Source organism: Rhinopithecus bieti, unplaced genomic scaffold, assembly GCF_001698545.2.
Source record: "Rhinopithecus bieti isolate Rb0 unplaced genomic scaffold, ASM169854v2 scaffold_21726, whole genome shotgun sequence".
NCBI classification, from domain to species: Eukaryota; Metazoa; Chordata; class Mammalia; order Primates; family Cercopithecidae; genus Rhinopithecus; species Rhinopithecus bieti.
In genome coordinates this window covers 2,187,832-2,208,670 of record NW_016811100.1, presented here as the reverse complement: position 1 = coordinate 2,208,670, position 20,839 = coordinate 2,187,832, and the positions used below count along the sequence as shown (strand labels likewise).

General features: G+C 35.0%; 1 protein-coding gene across 2 annotated transcripts in view; it reads right to left on the bottom strand.

Moving 5' to 3' along the window:
* Positions 1-20,839, bottom strand: part of NKAIN3 (sodium/potassium transporting ATPase interacting 3) — a 751,259-nt gene that overhangs the window by 401,065 nt on the left and 329,355 nt on the right. For both annotated transcript variants that reach the window (XR_001889502.1, XM_017893482.1), the window contains exon 3: positions 18,947-19,027. Coding sequence is in view for 1 of the 2 variants with exons in the window: in XM_017893482.1 (XP_017748971.1) it covers positions 18,947-19,027 (81 nt within the window). In the remaining variant the exon portion in view is untranslated. The remainder of the gene's footprint in view (positions 1-18,946; positions 19,028-20,839) is intronic.

Sequence of the window (20,839 nt, the reverse complement as noted above, 5' to 3'; positions counted from 1 at the left end):
AAGATTCTCATGCATCACCTCTACTTCTATCTACTATCACTATCTACTCTGCTTTGAAATTGGCTATTTGAATTGATTATTCAAACTGATTATTCTCACTTCAGTCACTATCACCCCCTCATTCAAGCCACTTTTTTTTTTTTTTTTTTTTAAGCGGAGTTCTGCTCTTGCTGCCCAGGCTGGAGTGCAATGGTGCAATCCTGGCTCACTGCAACTTCCACCACCCAGGTTTAAACGATTCTCCTGCCTCAGCCTCCCAAGTGCTGGGATTACAGGCATGTGCCACCATGCCTGGCTAACTTTATATTTTTAGTAGAGACGGGGTTTTGCCATGTTGGTCAGGCTGGTCCCAAACTCCTGACCTCAGGTGATCCACCTGCCTCGGCCTCCCAAAGTGCTGGGATTATAGATGTGAGCCACCCCATCTGGCTGCCAGCTTTGTTTCTTACCTGAACCACCAGGATCTCTGTGGGTCATCTTGCTTTCACTCTTCTCCCCTAACAGTAATATCTGATCCGTCAGTCCTCTATGCTCAGTCGCATCCAATGGGTTTCCATTATACTGAGACCAAATCCAAATCATTTCATGACCTACACGACATTCCTGTAGGATCCTGCTGTTGCCCTTTCTTCTGCTCTCCTCTACTGGTTCATGGCATGTTAGCAACATGACTCAGCATCCCTTCAGTTCTTTGTGCATGCCAAACATGTTCCTATCTGGGAGACCTGGCATTCCCCCATATCTGTGTTCCCTTCTGCCACCAAGGCTTCTCAACTCCTTCCATTCTCATGAAGTTACTCTCTATCCTTTTATTTCCCTTTATTTTGTTGTTTTTTCTCTTGATAGCACTTAAGACAACAAGCAATTATAGGGTATATTTACTAATTTATATATTAGTCTTTTTATATAAAAGCTCTGTGAGAGCAAATTCTTTTATCCCCAGTTACATTTTCAGTCCCTACAAGAATACTTGGCAAAGAGGAGATGCCCAATAAACTTGTTGAACAAATGTGTCTGATTCTAAAGCCAAGAAAAAGAAAATGTTAATGAGAGTTGGAACTCATTTTAAACAAAATCACTAAAAATTTATATATAACAAAATATGTAGAAAATAAACATTTTCCAGCAAATACAATGCCTTCAGCACATTTATAACAGTATTATTTCTCACTTTACATACCTGACAAAGTGTTCTGATGACTGCTGTTATGTTCTGTGAAGCATCTTGAGCTACTTGAGGGAAAATACGATATAAATGCAAACTAATAATAAACCAATTCTGTGTTTGGTGTAACAAAGGGCACAAGGTTTTTGATGATTTAGTGAAAAATAAAGTAGGGTATTTCTAAAGGTAGAGAAATAGATCAAGTCCAAATCATTATAGACTGACCTGAGCAGCAAGAGACCTTAGAGTGTAAACCTATCACAATGCAGACTTAGAGATTAATGTCCTGATGTTTGCAACAAAAGTCAAAGCTTACTAAGTTGAAAACATTCTGTTAGGCTGGCACCATTATTATATTCTAATCTAACATTTAGTCAAACACTCAAACACAGAAAACCATGATTTCGTTGTCTATAGCGTAGCTATTTCTAAATCATTGAACATTTTTCCCCTTATGAAAGTATATCTTAATTTACATTAAAAATGCTATAGACAATGCATGGACAATAAAACTATATGATTTCATTGATTAGATCCCCCCAAAGCCAAGACTGTATAAATAATTTAAAACTTACTTTCTGTAATAATTATAAAAATAATTGTGACTTGTATGATACGAAAGTTTAAGGAAGTTAAAGTTTACATGCTACAATTGCAGATGCTTGCTTGTTGCATAAAAGAGAGTATTTTGGAAAAGTCGAATGTGATTTCCATTTCTATTCCAAATCTATGCTTCCCAAACTTTCATGTAAAATAATACATGCTTTTGCCAAGAGTGGCAAGAGTATTGTTTGCCATGGATGGCAAAGTGAGGGAAGACTGCTGAGTCACTTCAGAGCTGTGCCAGTTTTCAACGTAATGTTTTAAAATTAGTTCATTCATGTAAACTTTTATTTTATTGATTTTAAATTAAGAAAACCCCACAAATTTTGGGGAAAACCAGAATTATGGTCTAATACTCATCTCTATTATTAAACAGTTCAAATTTTGGCTTTTATGATCAACTTTTAGCATCTTAATCTTTTACCTTTAATACGTGACATAGGAGACCAAAACCAATTTATCAATATTTTCCTCCTTTTGGGAAAATGAAAAGTGTAGGAAAGAATGATTACAGCAAAACGCAAGAACTGCATCACTTTGTAAAGGAGCTTATAGACTCAGCCAGGTGGGCAAATATAGAAAGAGTGAAAAGAAGAAGAAAGAAAAATATGTCTTAGTTTTTAGATTTATTTTATTGCTAACAATGACACACATAGGAAGTCTTGATTTGTTTCTCATATTAAAAGTTTAACTCAATTTTTAAAACATAGTTACATTGGCATGTGTGATTTCAGATTAGGAATAACAATTAAAATTGTATTTGCAAGATTTATGCTTGCTAGGAATCCTTGGAAAAGTTAATAAATTAATGTAAATATTGAGAATAAATTTCAACATATACAGAAAGCCTATTTTTGGTAACATTCAAAAAATGATCACACATAGGTTTTACTTTATGGTGTTTAAATATGAGATGCAGTATTTTATAAATATTCTTTCAATAGTAGTCATCCTTCAGGATACTCCATTAGTTTCAAATTTCTCTGGAGGCCAAGGCTACCTTCATTTCACCTTTTCACAAATTCAAAAATGAAAAAAAAAAATGATTGTTACTGACTTAACACCAATAGGAAAAAAAGTGGAAAGAAATTACACTAATAAAAAGTGGATTTCCCTTTAATCATTTTCTTATGAAGTACCACAATGTAAATTCCTGGTGCAGGATGAAAGTGATTATAACCCTCAGGATTGCACAGGAAATAGAAATATATAGACAACATTTTTTTCGCCAGGAAATAAAAGCTCATCACCATACCGTCATGAACACCAAGTGCATTCAAGCACTGAGCGATGCAAAGGTGCTGAATGGTCCCAAGCGAAGGTGCATCAGGCTTCCATGACAGTGCCCATTTGTACACACATAGTTAGCCCCAGCTGCGGGTGTGCATTCAGGGATCTTCCAGAGCAGAAATATAGACATTCTCTGGGAAAATCAGGTCTTCATAAACTTTATAACCTCATTTCAAAATCCAGATGTCAGTTTACAACTTTCCAGATTGACATCTTAAATCAAGAATGTGTCACATGTGTACAATAACTGGCCTAATCTTTTCTGTAAATTGCTGCCTGTGGTTTTCAAAAAACACAGCAAATTGCTGGCAATTGATAATGTGTCTCCCTGTATGACTAACTTCATTTCTGCGTGGTTAACAAATCAGTCTTCAATTATTCGTGTGATCACCCAATGCCCAATGTCTAGGATCTTCTGACAGTCATTGATTTCAGGGACTAGTAGCCTGTCTGCTTTTTATACTGAACCAAAATTAATATAATGTTTTTGGCATGCAACATTAGTTGTATGTAGGAAATAACTACACCCACTGGCTCAGTATCTCAGTTAATGATGAGCAGAGCTCACTACACAATCACTGCTTCTGATGTCCTATGCTGCCTTGAAGCAGGACAGAGTATCTTTTCAAACTAATACTTAAAATGACTTGATGCTCTTAATATTTCAAATACACAGAGGAAGTGTTTTCTTCATTAATTTTATAATCACAGGACAAAAATAAATGATGAACCATATCTATAAACTGAAACATCAGATGGCCCATTTAAAAATGATGCTGTCAAACCATTGCACATTGTTCTCGAAACAGGGTCAAATCAAGTCCCCAGACAATTCAACCAAATTGAATTTCTGTGGCTAAAATGAGTGTGGGGATATAGCGCTTGTTCAGAAAGGACTTCTTTACACCATTTTCCTTTCAGCAGCATACTTTCTTAAGGGGATTTTGCAGGAAGCGTATTTACCCTGCCTTGAAATATTTTTTGAATCAGTATTGACTCTAAGCTAAATAGTGCAGTTGTACAGTGAAATGGTCTTAGAGTTGAGGAACACATTTGTCTGTTTATGCTCAGGAAAATTAACTACTGTAACTACTGAGGTTAACTGTAGATAACCTCAAAAGGGGCACTAGTAGACTAGCATTTTTTTCCTAACTGTGTCCGAACAGATATTTCCAGGCCACTGATTGTTATAATTTATAACTTGATACCTCCCTTGTTTAGAGGATGTGCCTATAGGATCAGCTCTCAAGGGTAGTGACCTTAGTCCTGATCCATGTAATCTTTGGAGGTTTCTCTCTTTAATATGTGCTTGCCAAAGGACAATCTGAGTAAAGAGGGCAAGATGGAGATGGTGGATCGACTCACATTTATTATAAGGAATTTTTAAGAGTGGCAACTCAAAGCACTTTTCTCACTGAAGGTAGGTCAATTACAGCATAGCTGTGAAGATCAGCATGTTATTTGCTATAATGTTCTTTGCTCTTAATTCCATCTTCCTTAGGAAAACTGTGTTCCCTGCTTTAAAATATCAAGGTTTGTTTTCCTTCCATTATCATATTTCTCACTACGTTTTTTTGAGATGGAGTTTCGCTCTTGTTGCCCACGCTGGAGTGCAATGGCACGATCTCAGCTCACGACAACCTCCGCCTCCTGGGTTCAAGATTCTCCTGCCTCAGCCTCCCTAGTAGCTGGGATTACAGCCATGCGCCACCATGCCCAGCTAATTTGGTATTTTTAGTAGAGGCGGGGTTTTTCCATGATGGTTGGGCTGGTCTCGAACTCCCAACTTCAGGTGATCCACCCGCCTCGGCCTCCCAAAGTGCTGGGATTATAGGCGTGAGCCACCGTGCCTGGCCTACATTTTATTATGAATACTCATTTAACAGAAAATTTGTTTCGATTACAGTTGTTCCTCAGTATCCATGGGGCATTGATTCCAGGCCCCCTGCAGACATTAAAATCTGAGGGTGCTCAAGTCCCTGAAGCAAAATAATATAGTATTTGCACATGACCTATGCACACCCTCCATATACTTTGTAATCTCTAGAATACTTGTGATACCTAATACAGTGTAAATACTATGTAAATAGTTATGCTGTATTTTAAAGTTTGTATTATTTTTTATTTCTGTATTGTTACTTTTTATTGCTTTCTTCCAAATATTTTTGATCTGCAGTTGGTTGAATGCGTGGATGTGGAACCTGTAGATTCAGAGGGCAGACTATATGCTAAATATTTTATGGGGGCAACAACTGAATGTAACCCTAGTTCCTGGTACAGTGCTTTGAACCAAGTAAATGCTAGATAAAATAGACTATAAAATGATATATGATTAGTTAGGCACTATTTTCAGTTGCATATTTCAAACCCTTAAACAATGATTTGAACACATTTTCTAATGTAAAACAAATCCAGTCATGGGTGGCTCAGGGTTGGTCTGAAAGCTCTGTTGAGTTATTAGGCTCATTTTGCTTTCAGCTCTACCATTCTAATGCATGCTTGACATTCTCAAGGTCATCTTAGAACCTGCAGAAATGAACACAGCCCCTGCTCACACCTCGATTTTGAGGTGTCATTAAGACCTACATGAGACTTCTGACCCACTGAAGAAATGCGAGATAACCAATTTGTATTCTTTAAGTCACTAAGTTTGGGTGTGCTTCTAATTCATCAGCTCTACAGCAGCCCTTCCAGAAATTCCTCACAATCCTTCTGCATGTATCACAATGGCCAGAACTTGCTTAGATGACCATAACCACACTTACAGAGACAAAGAAATAGAGCTTTTTAGCCCTGCAACCTGTGATGAGAGGAAGATTTTCCTAGACTCTTGACCAGAAGAAGAGGGAATAGATTATGGACAATAACCAGAAACTTCTGCCATCATTTGTTTAATGAAAGAATGATTAGATGAATATAGTTGAACACTTAGAAAATTAGGAAAACGGTGTGATTTTCACAGAAAGCTATACTTCCCATTTGTAAATTAATTTGACAAATGGATATTCTTTCTTTTTCTTTGAAGTCTGCTAAATTTCATTTAACTTTTTTCCTTCCCCATCCAATTTTAATCCTAGAAATGTATGCTTTTAAATTTCTATTCTTTGAGCAAATTAAGAGTTACTAATATTTGGGTTCCATAAATAAGTTCTCACACACCTTGAGTTAAAGTGGCTCCTATAAGAATAAAGTAGAATTACATGTTAAATGCTTTTATTGTTTTTCAGCTTCAACTGCTATTTGATTGTGAGATATTCCATCTGGTTTGTGTAGTGGGATGAAAGTTCCAGACAAAAGTTAACCTTTAAGGGAGCATAGACAGCTGGATGCTTCAATACACTGATTTTAACATGCAAGCACACTGACAATTACTACACACACAGCTGTGTGCTGTATTTTTCCTGTACTACTGTTATTCCTGAATCAGAAAGCAGGCAAAGGTGAATCAATGCTGAGGGCTTCTAAAGGGCAAAGGAGATTCTAGCTCATTCTTATTATCAGACACTCAGATGCTTCCTCTTTTTTAATTCTGTCACTTTGTTGCCTCCATTCAGTGGCCTCTACTGGAACCAGCCAGTTCTGCTGGACAATCATCTTCTGGACAATCTTCACTCTAGTAACTTTTTCACTATTGTACAATATCAAAGTTGCAGTGCCTACCACAACCTGAGGAAACACAAATCAGATGCTCAAATGCTTCTAGGGCCATATGTGTGCAAGACACTAAGCTCAATCTGAAGTCTACAATTCCTCATGCCATTGTAGCATGGGGGCTCAGAGACAAACTTTCTCTGTGCAAAAGTAACTGTTTAGAAATGATTAATATTATCTGTGATTTTTTTCCTTCAATCGTCTACATGGAAAAATTTTATCCAAAGAATTTAAATGACTTGCGTTTTGCCTCTGGAACATACTTGGGAGTAGCATTGAGTAAGTGTTATCTTAGGCTCCTCTGCTCCTGCAGGGCACTTCAGCTTACTGTTCATCAATCATAATCTCACCATGTGGTGCAGTTTTATTTTATAAGGCTATCCAGTAGTACATACTGCTATTCTGGTTTTAAAAAGTAAATAAATGCCACAAAATGTGTTTATCAGGGTCTCTTTTATAATTTGTTGATTGTTACAGATGTCACCAGAAATTCTTCATCATCAAGACTGTACTCTTAATTGACATGTCACAGCACTAAGATTTTTCATTCGAAGCAAATTAACATCACAAGACAATCCAAAATCTTAATGGCATTTATAAGAATAATGGTTCTACATATTGTTCTTCTCCAATGATCTTATCTTCAATTGACTGCATGAAAAATTCTGTAGCAGTAGCTTTAAATTGTCTTCAAAAACACAGAAAAGCATTTGAATATAAGCTATAAAAGTGTGGTTTCTTCACAGCATCAAAATTCTCTTGATAATGGTGCTTACATGAAAATTCAGCTCAGCAGTTACGGTCCACTCAGAAAGGCTTAATATAATGTAATCACCGTAAACAAATTTTCATGTATTAGAATAATTATAGACTCATTAAAAATAAATATTGACTTATTGAAGTTAATGGAAGAATTTGCCATGTTTGGAGATTCATCAGCAGAGGCCACTAGCAGTAGCTGGAACAGATCAACATCAGTGTGAGATCAGGATCCTTCAAACACTCCAGCATAATCTTAAGGCTGACTATGTAAGAAGACCCACTACCTCCTGTTTCTTCTCCCAGAGTAGAGTTGGGACCAGGGAGAGGTCAAGGCCTAAAACAAGGTCAACTTTGGTAAGGCAAAGAATAGATCTGAATCAGACAGGAAACGAACTTTTTATGACCAATGTTGTCATTGACTCTGTATACAATGTATTATGAAATGGGAAGAGGGTTTAGGGCAGAAGACTGGGGAAGCAGTTTATTCAAAGAAATAAAACCATTTCGTGATTATTATCCCATGAGTTGAGACAATAAACTAGATACAAAGGTAAAATATTTATCTTTAAATATTGATCTCAGGCGTATTTTCATTAGAAGAAGAAAAGATAAAATACAAAGAGCAAAGACAACATGTTTCTGGGTAGTGTTTCAATTGTATTTGCATAGGTTTTGTTCAACAAGTGATTCTAATCATATAATAAGAAACACAGCTACTGTTGATAGAATAATATATTCATCTGCTCCTTGGCGAAAATGATATGAACCCCTGTGGAAAGGCATAAGATTACAATACAAATTTCTGATTAAAAACTCCTGATACTACCCAGGTTGCGGCAATTACATGGTAATTTAGACTGTGGTTTATATTTTTCACTGGCCTATAATGTAGCTTCACACTGGCATTTTGGATAAAGATTTTGAAGTATTTGTATTTGATGAAATTTATGAAAATATAAGATTGAGTTTAACCTTGCTTGTAATTTTCTTTATTGCAGAAAAGGTACAGTAGGAATCAAATTATCTCACTATAAAAAGAAACTGAGGACTGTATTTTCAGAAGTTATGTTCACTTAGACTCATGCCAAAGGAAAAGATATAGCTTAAATTTTTGGAATAGGAAACTCATACCTATATTTACATTGCCTTGCTATTTTTCAAAAGGATACAATTGCTTCTCTTTGGATAAAGATTGTGTAGGAACGAAATATAGCAACAAACATTTTCAGGTCTTTGGTTCTCATTTAGATTTAGTACCTGGAAGCAGATTATGATGATTCTTCCTTTACAGATCCTTAATAACTGGGCAGATACTCATGGCCACTACCACCACCATCAGTCAATATTATAGACAAAAATATTCCTTTAGCTCAGCAGGATACATACCTACTAATATGTTAGTTCAGAACCTGAAATATTTTGTTTTTCTAGTGAAATAAATATGTATATTTCCCAAAGTGTCCATTGATATAGATAGACATCCCATTTACTTCAGGATACAGTATAGTGCATAGGATATTATTCTTGTAGTTCCAAAAGTAGGCATAGTTTGACTGTGATTCTAGGATGCTATTTCTATACAATTTGCCAGATATGTTATTTCTGAATACAGACATTCTGTACCCTACCTCCATTCCTCTTTAAGCATCACATTTTAAGATTCCTTTTGAAAAATGTCCAGGTAGGAAGATATCAAAAGGAAAATATAAATATGACTTAAAAACTCATTACTAGATTCAGTAGGTTGTGTTTGTTTAAATAAAAAAGGAAAGATACTATTTATCCTTGATTTAATTTCAAAATACTATCAGAAAAATAACTCTATGAGATGCAAAAATATTTGAATGTTTATAAAAGACAATGGATAGATTTTAAGCAGCTGAGGGAAACTAAGAGTTCTGTTTCCTCTGCAGTTGTTCATGTACTGAACTCTGAATTGACTGTCTAAAATTTTTTTACTGGAAATTGTCTGCCCAAAAGCTGTAGTTGATAGAAGAATCCAACCTTGAAGGAAAACGAATCTTGATCACGAAAAAGAATTTTCCCAGTAAGTGCAAAGGAACAATTCAGGGTAAGTAATAAGAATGAGCCTTGTAGAGGAGGAACTATTTCACTGATGCTGCCTGGCCGCTCAGGTGAACTATTCAACTGAAGATTTAAAAAGAGGACCTTCATGAATGATGGTGTCAATTTAAGTCAAAAGAGGACAGTAAAGTGCTATTATGGCCTTCTGGGGAAATGGCTTAAATTTCTCCAAGAATCAAAATGCCCACAAGTTAGAAAAAGCATAGCTGTTAAAACATGACATAGAGAAACAAATGCAGGTGGGTTTTCCTTCTGTGTAGGAAGCAACTTGCTATAATGGGAAATGAAGTGGCCTTGGGAAGGAAGCATTAAGACCCGATGTCTCAGTTTACTGCTATGTGCCTTGAGCAAGTTAGTCATTCCTAGCTGAGGTTCCTCATTTATAAAATAAAGATACTAATGTCTACCTCTGAGGTAAGGATAAAATGGAAAAAACTGATGGAAAGCCCCTGTGCCATGTAGAAAATCACTAAGAGTTTGTCCATTTCCCTTCCCTGTCCCTTGCCTATAAGATTTTAGAAGGTCTTTGATCAAAGCTCATGATTAATATAAAATAAGTCCTTGTACAATGTCTTTCATTCATTTTTATGTCGAGGTTATGCTCATGCACAGTTGTACGGATTCAGAATTCTATGAAAATGTGACACACTGAAAATTCTCTAAGACTACTAATATGTAAGTACCAAACCTTTCAAGATAAGTCAATTAGGAGAAATATTAACCTAAATTTTCTAGGTAAAATGTACCTAGAAATGTTTAAATTATGTTAAATGTAAAATAATTAAAAGATGCCATTGAGACAGATTGGACTAATTTCTTTGGAATAAAAGTATTAAAACTTGGGTTCTCAAAATAACTTATTTTTCAGTATCTTTAAGTGTAGCAAATAAGATGGGTTTTCATATTTAATTCTAAATGTATTCCTTGGGATGAAAAAATTATTTCAAGTCTTGCAACTTCCAAACAAGCAGCAATAACTTATTAATTGTTCCCTTGATGATCTTAAAGTGTGGCATGAAAAATAGCTTTAGAGACTTCCAAAGATGCTTACAGTACTCCTAGGGGAAGTGGTAGGGACACCAGGAGAATCTGGCTGCCAATGTATATCGAAAAGCTATTTACATGTTGGAGGAAATCATTTAATTAATACTGTTACAGCTGTGAAGTTAATATGCAGTTCTGAGGTCCTATCACAAGGGACTCTTTCATATTTTTTAAACAAGTCACTCAGTCCTACCATTTTTCCCTTTTACAGCTCTGGCATAGTAATAAATACGTCCCAAAGGTTTTCAGGATGAGGATCGTGATGTCTGTTAATTTCTTCAATAATAATAAAGATGATGATGTTGATGGTAATAATGAGAACCACCATTTACTGAAACCTCACAATATGCCAGGATCATTTCTAAGCCCTGTATAGGTATTATTTAATACTTTCAACAACCCAATATGATTATTGTTGTGGCTTTCCTCATTTTGTAGAACAGGAAATTGAGGCTTCAGGAGATTACACAAGTATAGACAGACACTTTTAGTTACTTACCCACAGTCATTCCCCACCCCACCATACATATACACATTCCTTTAAAACAAGGCATCCATTACCTTCAAGTGCTGGAAGGCATGGGGAAAACCAAAACACTCAAGCCCACAGTAACAAATGCCTGCTGGCAGATGAGACAAAAGGAAAGGGAATATCTGGAGGCTGTGATCAAGAGTCCCATAATAGGCAAGAGGCAAAATTGTTTATGCCCATGAGAATATACACTATTAGTTGACAAGAATGGTTAAGACATGCTCTGTGGGACCATGGTTGTCTCTCTTTTCTTGAGACTACCCATTTTGTTTTGTATTGAAATTAGCTTTTTCCCAGTTTATGGAATCAATGAGACCTCTAATCTTGAAGCCTGTCTTCCCGTGGCAAAGAGGCAGATGTTGATCCAGCTGGGATCATTACACCTTCCCTCTATCCCACCCTAGTAATTTCAATAGTGAGCAGGTAGACAACAGCTGGATCCTGTTTGCATCTCAGCTGTGCCTTTCTGAAAAGACTGTCATTCCTCTGAGCCTCCAGTGTCTACCTAAACTCCTAGCTGTTCCAAACCCAGTCCTCCTGTCTCCTGCTTCTCTGGCCTCTGTTGGCCCTCCAACACAGTGTCCCTTCTACATGAATTAGCTAGACATAAGGAGAGTGGGGGCAGTTAGAGGCTGGCTAGGCAGATAGAGTGGGAGGGTCTAAGGAGAGAGACAGAGCCCATGGGAATGCATCTGCACTGCCCCTGTGGCGTAGATAGCAGGTGGAAATGTGGTTAAGAACTCCCTCTTATACCAGGATGTCTGCTCAGAAGGGACTGTCCCAACTTAGGTGAAGGCAAAATAAATCCGCTAAATGCCCTTAAATTGACCCAGAGCCAATTGTAATATCACTAACATTGCAATTTTGCCCCCACCCACCCTCTGTGGGTTTCGCTTAGGCACTCATGAGTAATAATCAACATGGAGTCACTCCAGCCAACCTTAGGCATGCGCGGATGCAACACCTGCAAGGGGCAGCTTTACCCCTCTCATTAAGGCAGAACACACAGAAGACTACCTTGTTTCTGCCACATAAAAGACCCAAACTCAGCCCCATTTCTGGCAATCCACTCTCGGATCTCCTCTTGCTGTTGAGAGCTTTTCTGTTGCTTAATGAATCCTACTCTACCTTATTCACTCTCCGGTGTCCGCGTGCCTTATGCTTCTTGGTCATGGATTAAGAACTCGTACCTTGCTAAACTAAGGAGTAAGGAAACTGCAACAATAATTTCTGTCAAGTGACCCAAGAATATTAACACAATCTGTGATGAATAGTTTATAAGGAGTTTGATGTTGGAACTATTAGTTCTCATAATTGATTCTGTTACTCAAAACTTTCCTCCTGAATTCTCTAACATAAACTTTTCTCAATCTTTACTAAATTAATTAAAAGTTAAATATAAGGAATAAAAACAAAACTAAAATGAGATATATAATACACACTGTATATATTTGAACAGATTTATTCTAAAAATCATCTGTAAAACCAAATGTATGAGGTTAAATCATAGACTTGGGAAGACTGGATTGCAGAGAGATAATTCCTATTATAAAGTATATACAAACTAATATAAAATAGTATGTGCCAAAAAATGATATCCTAGAAATAGATCTTATAGAAATGTATTATATCATAAAACAATAAAAAAAACAGTGAAAAACCTACTAAGTAAATACTGTTTTTGCCATTGGTCAGTTATTGGTAAAATATTTTCAGATTTTCACCTTGAAAATAGAACAAAATTATGCTCCATAGAGACTAAAGTCTAAAACATCATTACTAAAACACAAAATATAAAAGACAAACCCTATTAACAAAAGTGAAAATAAAGCTGATTATCAAGCACGTTAGGAGATATTTAACTTTGAAGAAATAAAAAAAATTATACTTTAAACAAAGAAATAAGCATTTTCTTTTCACCATGAAAATAGCCCAAAAAAACCCCCAAAATGGTGAAACAGACTAACTTGTACTAATGACACTCTAGATACTCATATTTTGCAGCTAATGGTATAATTTTTGGAGAAGAAATTTAGCAAAATGTATCACGAGCCTTTAACATCTCCTGTTAAAGGGCAGAAATAAAACTACTCATGTTTGATGTAATGTTATACAAAATTAAAATATTAACCAAGACTTTAGTAACAACATGAAAATGTTTTCATTAAGTCCAATTTTAAAAGTCAGTGTGTCAATGTTCTCTATAGTATTATCTCAACAGTAATATGAAAAACAGAAGAGAAAAAACATGGAAACACAGCAGAATGAGAATAAACTGGAATCAAAATATTCGTGGCAGTGGTCTTCAAATGTTTGAAGCAAAAATGATGTTCCTTCTTGTCTATCTAGTTTCTGCAACTTATATTTGTAATCCATATTTTTTATTATGAGAAAGGAACTCTAACCAAAAAGAACCCTTGCCCTCGACAAAAAAAGAAGAAAAGAAAAAGAAGAAAGGAAAGGAAAGGAAAGGAAGGAAGGAAGGAAAGAAGGAAGGAAGGAAAGAAAGGAAGGAAGGAAGGAAGGAAAAGAAAGAAAACAAAATCTAAAATCATTGTCTATTTCCATTAGAACAAACTATTAGGATTAATAATAACTACCACTTCAAAATGTAGTGAAATGTAATGAGGAATTTAAAAACAGTCTTTAAATACAATCTGACTGTAGATGCTTCTGCCGTGTGATGGAGTGACATTTCTCATCTGCAGGACAGAGAGCTCATTTTTAAGGAATACATTTGGTTGGGCCTTTGTAGATAAGGAAAGTGAGGATACCTGGAAATAGCTTGGATTAGTGAGGGAAAGAAAAAGGTAGAGCTGATTCGATTTGATCTATACAGGAGCAAGAATTTTGATCTTAACAAAGAGCCTGGGAGAGAAGAGAAGGGAAGATCAGGTGGTGACAAACAATTCACCATGTGGAGTCCCTCTTGGCAGCATGGCTAATGAGGAATTTCCTGGAGAGATGGCCAAGGATTGCTAAAACATAGAGGTCAATTTAATTCTTGTCTATAAGGTGGTATCAGGATTTTGTCAGCTCACCAAATTATTTGTGAAATGGTCCCTCCTCCTGTATTTTCTGTAGGAGTTTGAGTAAGATTAGCATTATTTATTTCTTATGTTTGATAGATTGATGCTGAACAAGGACCTGCACCCTAACCCTTTTTTTTTGAAGTCCTTCTAAACTCCAAGCAGGGAAATAAAGGAAAATTGCAAAGTTTTTTAAAAGAGAAATTCCAGGCATCTAGCTAGCCCCAGAGGTAATTAAGCAACTTGCTAAACAAGAAAGTAATAGTAGCCTTAACAATAGCCAAGGGAAGTAAAGCCCCAGAGATATTTGCTTTCCCTACAGAAACTAAAGACAACATCTGAACAGACCCCCACTGAGGATCCCCACCTAACAGATCTGCTAGCACACAGAGCCCAGATTAGGAGAAGAGAAGACTAAACTTTAACTATTGTCTTCTGTTCTAAGTTTTTTCCTTAGAGGCTTAAAGAAAGTCACTCCCCCTAGCAAGTTGACATTTTTCTACTAACCCCAAAATATTTAAACAGAAAATTCTGTTTCCTTAACCAACTGCAAACCAATTGTTTCTGTTTTGATTTTTTTTTTGTAGAAAGATATTTNCCCACTGAGGATCCCCACCTAACAGATCTGCTAGCACACAGAGCCCAGATTAGGAGAAGAGAAGACTAAACTTTAACTATTGTCTTCTGTTCTAAGTTTTTTCCTTAGAGGCTTAAAGAAAGTCACTCCCCCTAGCAAGTTGACATTTTTCTACTAACCCCAAAATATTTAAACAGAAAATTCTGTTTCCTTAACCAACTGCAAACCAATTGTTTCTGTTTTGATTTTTTTTTTGTAGGAAGATATTTAATTATAAATTCTTTGCTGTCAATATTTTTGATTTTTTTCTATTAATCTTTTAATTTCTGTTGAATCTGTAGTTATGTCACTTCTTTCTTTAATGAATTGATAAGTTGCATTGTTTTTTCTTTTTTTGGATCAACCTTACTCCATGCTTATTAGTTTATTAATCTTTTCAAAGAAACAACTATGGGATGTTAGTCAAATTGCTCTTCTTAAGATGAAAGTGTCTATCATTGATTTTTAACTTTTCATTTTTTCTAATAAGCAACTTAAATCTACATTTCTTCCTCTAAACACTGAGAGGAATTCATCGACAAAGAAGAGTGTTTTTTTAATTATGTACTTTTATTTTTCAATTTTCCTCTAAATTTCTTCTTTGATTTGTGAATTATTAACAATTACAAATTACTCTGGTATTTGTGGTGGGAGAATATTATCTGTATTATTTCAGTCATTCAACATTTATTGAGACTTGCTTATGGCCCAGAATACCATCTTGATCCTTGTTCATATGCACATGAATAGAAAATATATCTTGTCATTTTAACGTATTATCCTCTATATGACAGACAAGTTGTTTGATAGTGTTGTTCAAATATCTTATTTGTACAGAATTGTGTCTACTTTTTCTCTCAATAAGCAAGAAAGGGGTATTAAACTCTCCCCTACGTTAATGGATTTTCAATTTCACCCTTTAATATTGGCAATTTTATCTCATGTATTCTAAAATTCAGTTATTTGGTGTAGTTTTGAATTATTTTGTCTATTTAATACATTGACCCGTTATCATTATAAAACATCTCTGTCTATCTCTATTCGTACTCTTTATTTGAAGTCTACATTTTTTCTGACATTAATATGACTACAGAGGTTTTCTTCTGATTATTGTTTACCTAGCATATATTTTCCATCTTTTTAAATTTAAATATATGTATGTATTTATATTGAATGTGTATTTCATATAAATAACATCAACTATTGTCATTTAAAAAATCCATTGTTCTAATCTCTGTCTTTAACTGGAGTGCTTAGTCTATTTACATTTCATATAATCATTGACATGGCTATGTTTTCATCTACCATATCATTATTTATTTTTTATTTGTACCATCTGCTTTTGTTTCTTACTGTTTGCATTATTTTTATTTAGTTAGTTAATTAGTTAGCTAGTTATATTCGTTACTCTATGGGAGTGATTCTCAAGCTTTTTGGCCTCAGTACCTTTCTATACTTTTAAATGTTAATGAGTATCCTAAACAGCTTTTGCTTATGTGGATTACATCTATCGGTATTTATATTACTAGAAATTAAAATGATCTTTTTAAAACACATGAGTGTGCAGCACTGTCAGCCTGCCCAGCATTGTAAGAATCTCAGTTTCCAGGCTTTCTTGCCCATGAGACAGCTCACTATCTTTCAGGTGAGACAGGACTGCTGTCACTCTATGAATACAAATTGTCAGCAAAAGAACACCTTAGCATACAAATGTACTATTCTTAGGCCATGTCTGTCATTGGAATAACACCCAAATCCATAGAGATGTTGTGGAAATCACTCTGGATCCCATTTCTAAAGAAAGATTCACTATCCCAGAATGTATATTTTGGACCAAATTGACAGTATAGGGAGGTTTCTATTAATCTATCTGAATGGGTAATTCCAAGAGGCACCTGCATGAACTAGCAGGAGATGGAGAATCTAGGAAGTTAGTATATAAACTAGCTCATATGGACAAGGAGTTTCCTACACAATGGAATCAGCCTGGAAAAGTGGCTGGTATTTGTGTTTGCCAAGGGTCTTTAACTTTGCTCTATTTTCCAAAATAGATTTCCCACAGACTGGAATTGAGGCTAAACTGTAGCTAACAAGGGAGATGTTACCAGTCTTTGAGGCAGTAAATAGGAGACCAACAGAAAATCTTTAGGATGCTCCTTTTGGAGTCATCTATCTTTTTAATGACCTAGAATACTTGGTTGACTGCTTCATGGCATTTAAATAGGTAATAAAATGAGTAACCAGGACTACTATGTCCATGTTTTCAACCTCATGCCCAAAGAAATGAGATAAAAACTTTTAGACATGCACACGGATATTAGAAAAGCAGTTACAAAATTCACAAAATAACCTTGAGCAGCAAGTGGGAAATCAGAGTTACATGAAAAAAATGACTGTGGATACTTACTTATTTGTTCTATCACTTCACAGATTTGTTTCAAAGCTTACCTGAGTTACCACACGTCATGTGTATAATAAACATTGACTATTATTATTATTGGCAAAGCTGATCTTATTATTTTTCATAGAGACTCCATGGAGCCAAATGATTTGCCTCAGATTTCACAGTTAATAAGCGCTAAAGAAAAGATTTGGACTAAAGACTCATGATTCAAAATTCGGCCTTCTTTCAAAATACTGTGAAGCCAATTCCGTAGGACAAATTTCTGTAGTCTAATTTATCCCAAATTAGTGTATATAGAAGAAAAAGTAATTTCTACTGAGTAAAATAAAAAATATGATCAAAATGACCATTCAAATAGCAAGATACAAAATGCAATGGGTTGAAAATGTTGTGTTTAACATATTATTTGTAATTATTTTATTCATAAGATTTGCATTTGAAAATTATTTACTTCATAATCTGCATTTATAGAACATAACTGGGCATTAATTTAAGCACTTTTTTTATGCCTTAGAAATTAGTGGTGCACTACAATCACTAGCATAATTATTTCAGTTAGATGTTAGTCCAAATATATGGAACTCAATATTGGAAACGTTATTTCTGGTTCCTGAATACATTTGCCAATGTGAGAAAATGGTGACTAGTTCTAATTACAGTTATTACAGTGGAGAAAAAAAGAGTAACCACCTCTGGAGGCTCTGGAAAATCCTTCAGGGGTTTTGCTGCTTGGCTGAATCAATCATGTTTTGTTACCACAAGGACTTCAATGGAACCTAACAATTCTAAAAGCATCCTTGCTGCTCAAGACACATTTCCTAAAATCTAAGCCATAAGTACGTTACTTAGAAAATCTGAGACTGTTATAAAACAGTAGAATAAGTTAGCATAAATATATTTGATAATGAGAAGCTTTAAAATATGACAGTTTTTTATACTTTTTGTAATCATACTGTTAAGCTTCTTCTCTATAGTGAAAATTGTGCTGGTTCACACAAAAACTGTTTAAGAAACACAACTAGAAACTTAACTCAAGTTGTTCTTACATTTGGGTGGTGAGACATTTTTGCAGGAGGCATAATAAAATCATGTGCTTTGCTGACAGTTTCAGACAGGCAGAAATAACGTGTGTATCATTGCCGCATTAAGACAACTGTCTTCTCTTTGATTAAAATTTCAAAATAGGAATCACCACACTAATGCATTTACTTCGTAGTAAACATGCTATATAAGGGTTTTGTTCTTTGTCAGGTTTTTCCACTATTAATATTCCAGCAAAGACAGAAACTTGCCATTCATATCTGTTACGTTAACATCTTTGTCAATCCCTTTTCCTACTTTAAACATAAGCATGTTCAAAACCATTTTCTACTTAACATTGAGACCTGCAATCACTATATTATGTCTTTTTAAAATGGACAAGAGGATACACAGGAAGTTGAGTCCCACTTCAGTATAACAAACTAAACCAGAAGGCAGTTGTTTTGAAGTCCCATTATATTAACATACTCCTAAGATCATTCTTTCCTAAATGGTACCTAAAGTCTTTTTTGAGTAGTATTTTATCATTCTACACACACACACATGCACAAGCACACACTATACCTAAAGTCTTTTTTGAATAGCATTTCATCATTCTACACAAACACACACACACTCTCTCTGTGTATATATATATCTATATACCTATATATATATATATGTAGTCACAATACCTAGAAGTGTGCTCATTTTAAAGTGTACTTTAAAACCATGATAAACTCACCTTTGAGAGTCCACCTACTTCCAAATAAAAGCAGATAATGAACACATTCCAGGTGACCCAGAGGGCAGTCCACACTGTATACTAGATAGAAATGGGGGAGGGAGAAAGAGAAGAAAAATGTGGAGATGAAAGGCATGTATACCAAATAAATCAATAATAAAAATGTCAATAAGTCTGTCTTCTGGGAAGAAACTGACAGGGAGAGCTCAGAAAAGAGTGCTCTCTATGTGGTCCCCTAAGCTTTCCAGAAATTAAAAATCCAATAGTTTCTACTGCTTTCAGTAGACACCAACAAAGTTAGATTTACTTTTAAAGTGCTTTGCTGGCTTCCAGGTACAAGTTAAACCAAAATGTTGATTTGATTTCTGTTTCCTGAGTATTATCTTTTCTAGGGAACACAATTATGCAAATCTTCTATGAGCTCTCTATCATCTTTAAGTTGTAATACAAAACTGTCACATTTTAAGGAATATTTATTGAAACCTAGGACTGAAAGAAGACCATGTTTGAAAAAAACATGCATGGAGTACAAAATTAACAAACTTTCATTTGTTGGACTGTTTTATTAAGAGTAGAATATGTGCCTCTGATTGATCATGTAATAAAATATAATCATATAAAATATTTTAAAGCAGAGAAATTAATAAATATGATTAAGAATGAGGAAATGAACAACAGATTTCCATATCTTCCAATCATATCCATCCAACAAATTTTAAACCTACTGGTCTTACTGATTAATTTATTTTATTAAGATATTATGCATTAGGAAATACCTTCTCCCAGAGTATTAGTCGGTCTTAATTAAGGTAGCCCTAGATTGAGAGACTCATCAATGGAGAATAGATGATTGGACTAGGGCTCCCCTCATCCAGTCACTTTCTTATGCAGACAAAGAAATTGAGGTGCAGAAAACTGACATACAGGCTAGCTAGGATGACTGAGGATAGTACTTACTGTAGAATACAAATACCATATCAAATACAACAGTTTGCCTATTCATTTTCTTTTATCATAAAAATGCATGAATTCTTCATGTCGTAAGTAGACTTATTAATTGAATTATCATTCTCTATCAGTGATTACAATCATTGCATATTGTTTTCAAGTTAAATATTGAAATCATTTCTTTAGCTTATTCTATGCTGTGTCAAATAATAGAATTATAAAATTTAGACTGTGTATAATATAACTATGTTACTAACAGAAACTTTATCAGATGCTTTTAACTATTTATGAAATTCTATTTATATTTTGTATTCTGTCATTTATGAATTTTAAAAATAATCTCATGTAGCAGTGCAGTCCTATAACTGGTTACATTTAATGTTCCATCATACATTTGTTTTCTGAAAGGAGGTTTGCTTTCATTTTTAAGAATAATACAATTACAATAATGAGTTAAAGCTCCAAAATCACTGGAAATTTAGTTGGAAAACATATTAAAAAGTTAAAATTAAAAAATGATAAAGGGGATATCACCACTGACCCCACAGAAATACAAACTACCATCAGAGAATACTATAAACACCTCTGTGCAAATAAACAAGAAAACCTAGAAGAAATGGATAATTTCTTGGACACTTCCATGGTCCCAAGACTAAACCAGGAAGAAGTTGAATCTCTGAATAGACCAATAGCAGGCTCTGAAATTGAGGCATTAATTAATAGCCTACCAACCAAAAAAAGTTCATGACCAGACGGATTCACAGCCGAATTCTACCAGAGGTACAAGGAGGAGTTTGTACCGTTCCTTCTGAAACTATTCCAATCAATAGAAAAAGAGGGAATCCTCCCTAACTCATTTTACGAGGCCAACGTCATCCTGATACCAAAACCTGACAGAGATACAACAAAAAAAGAGAATTTTAGACCAATATCCCTGATGAACAT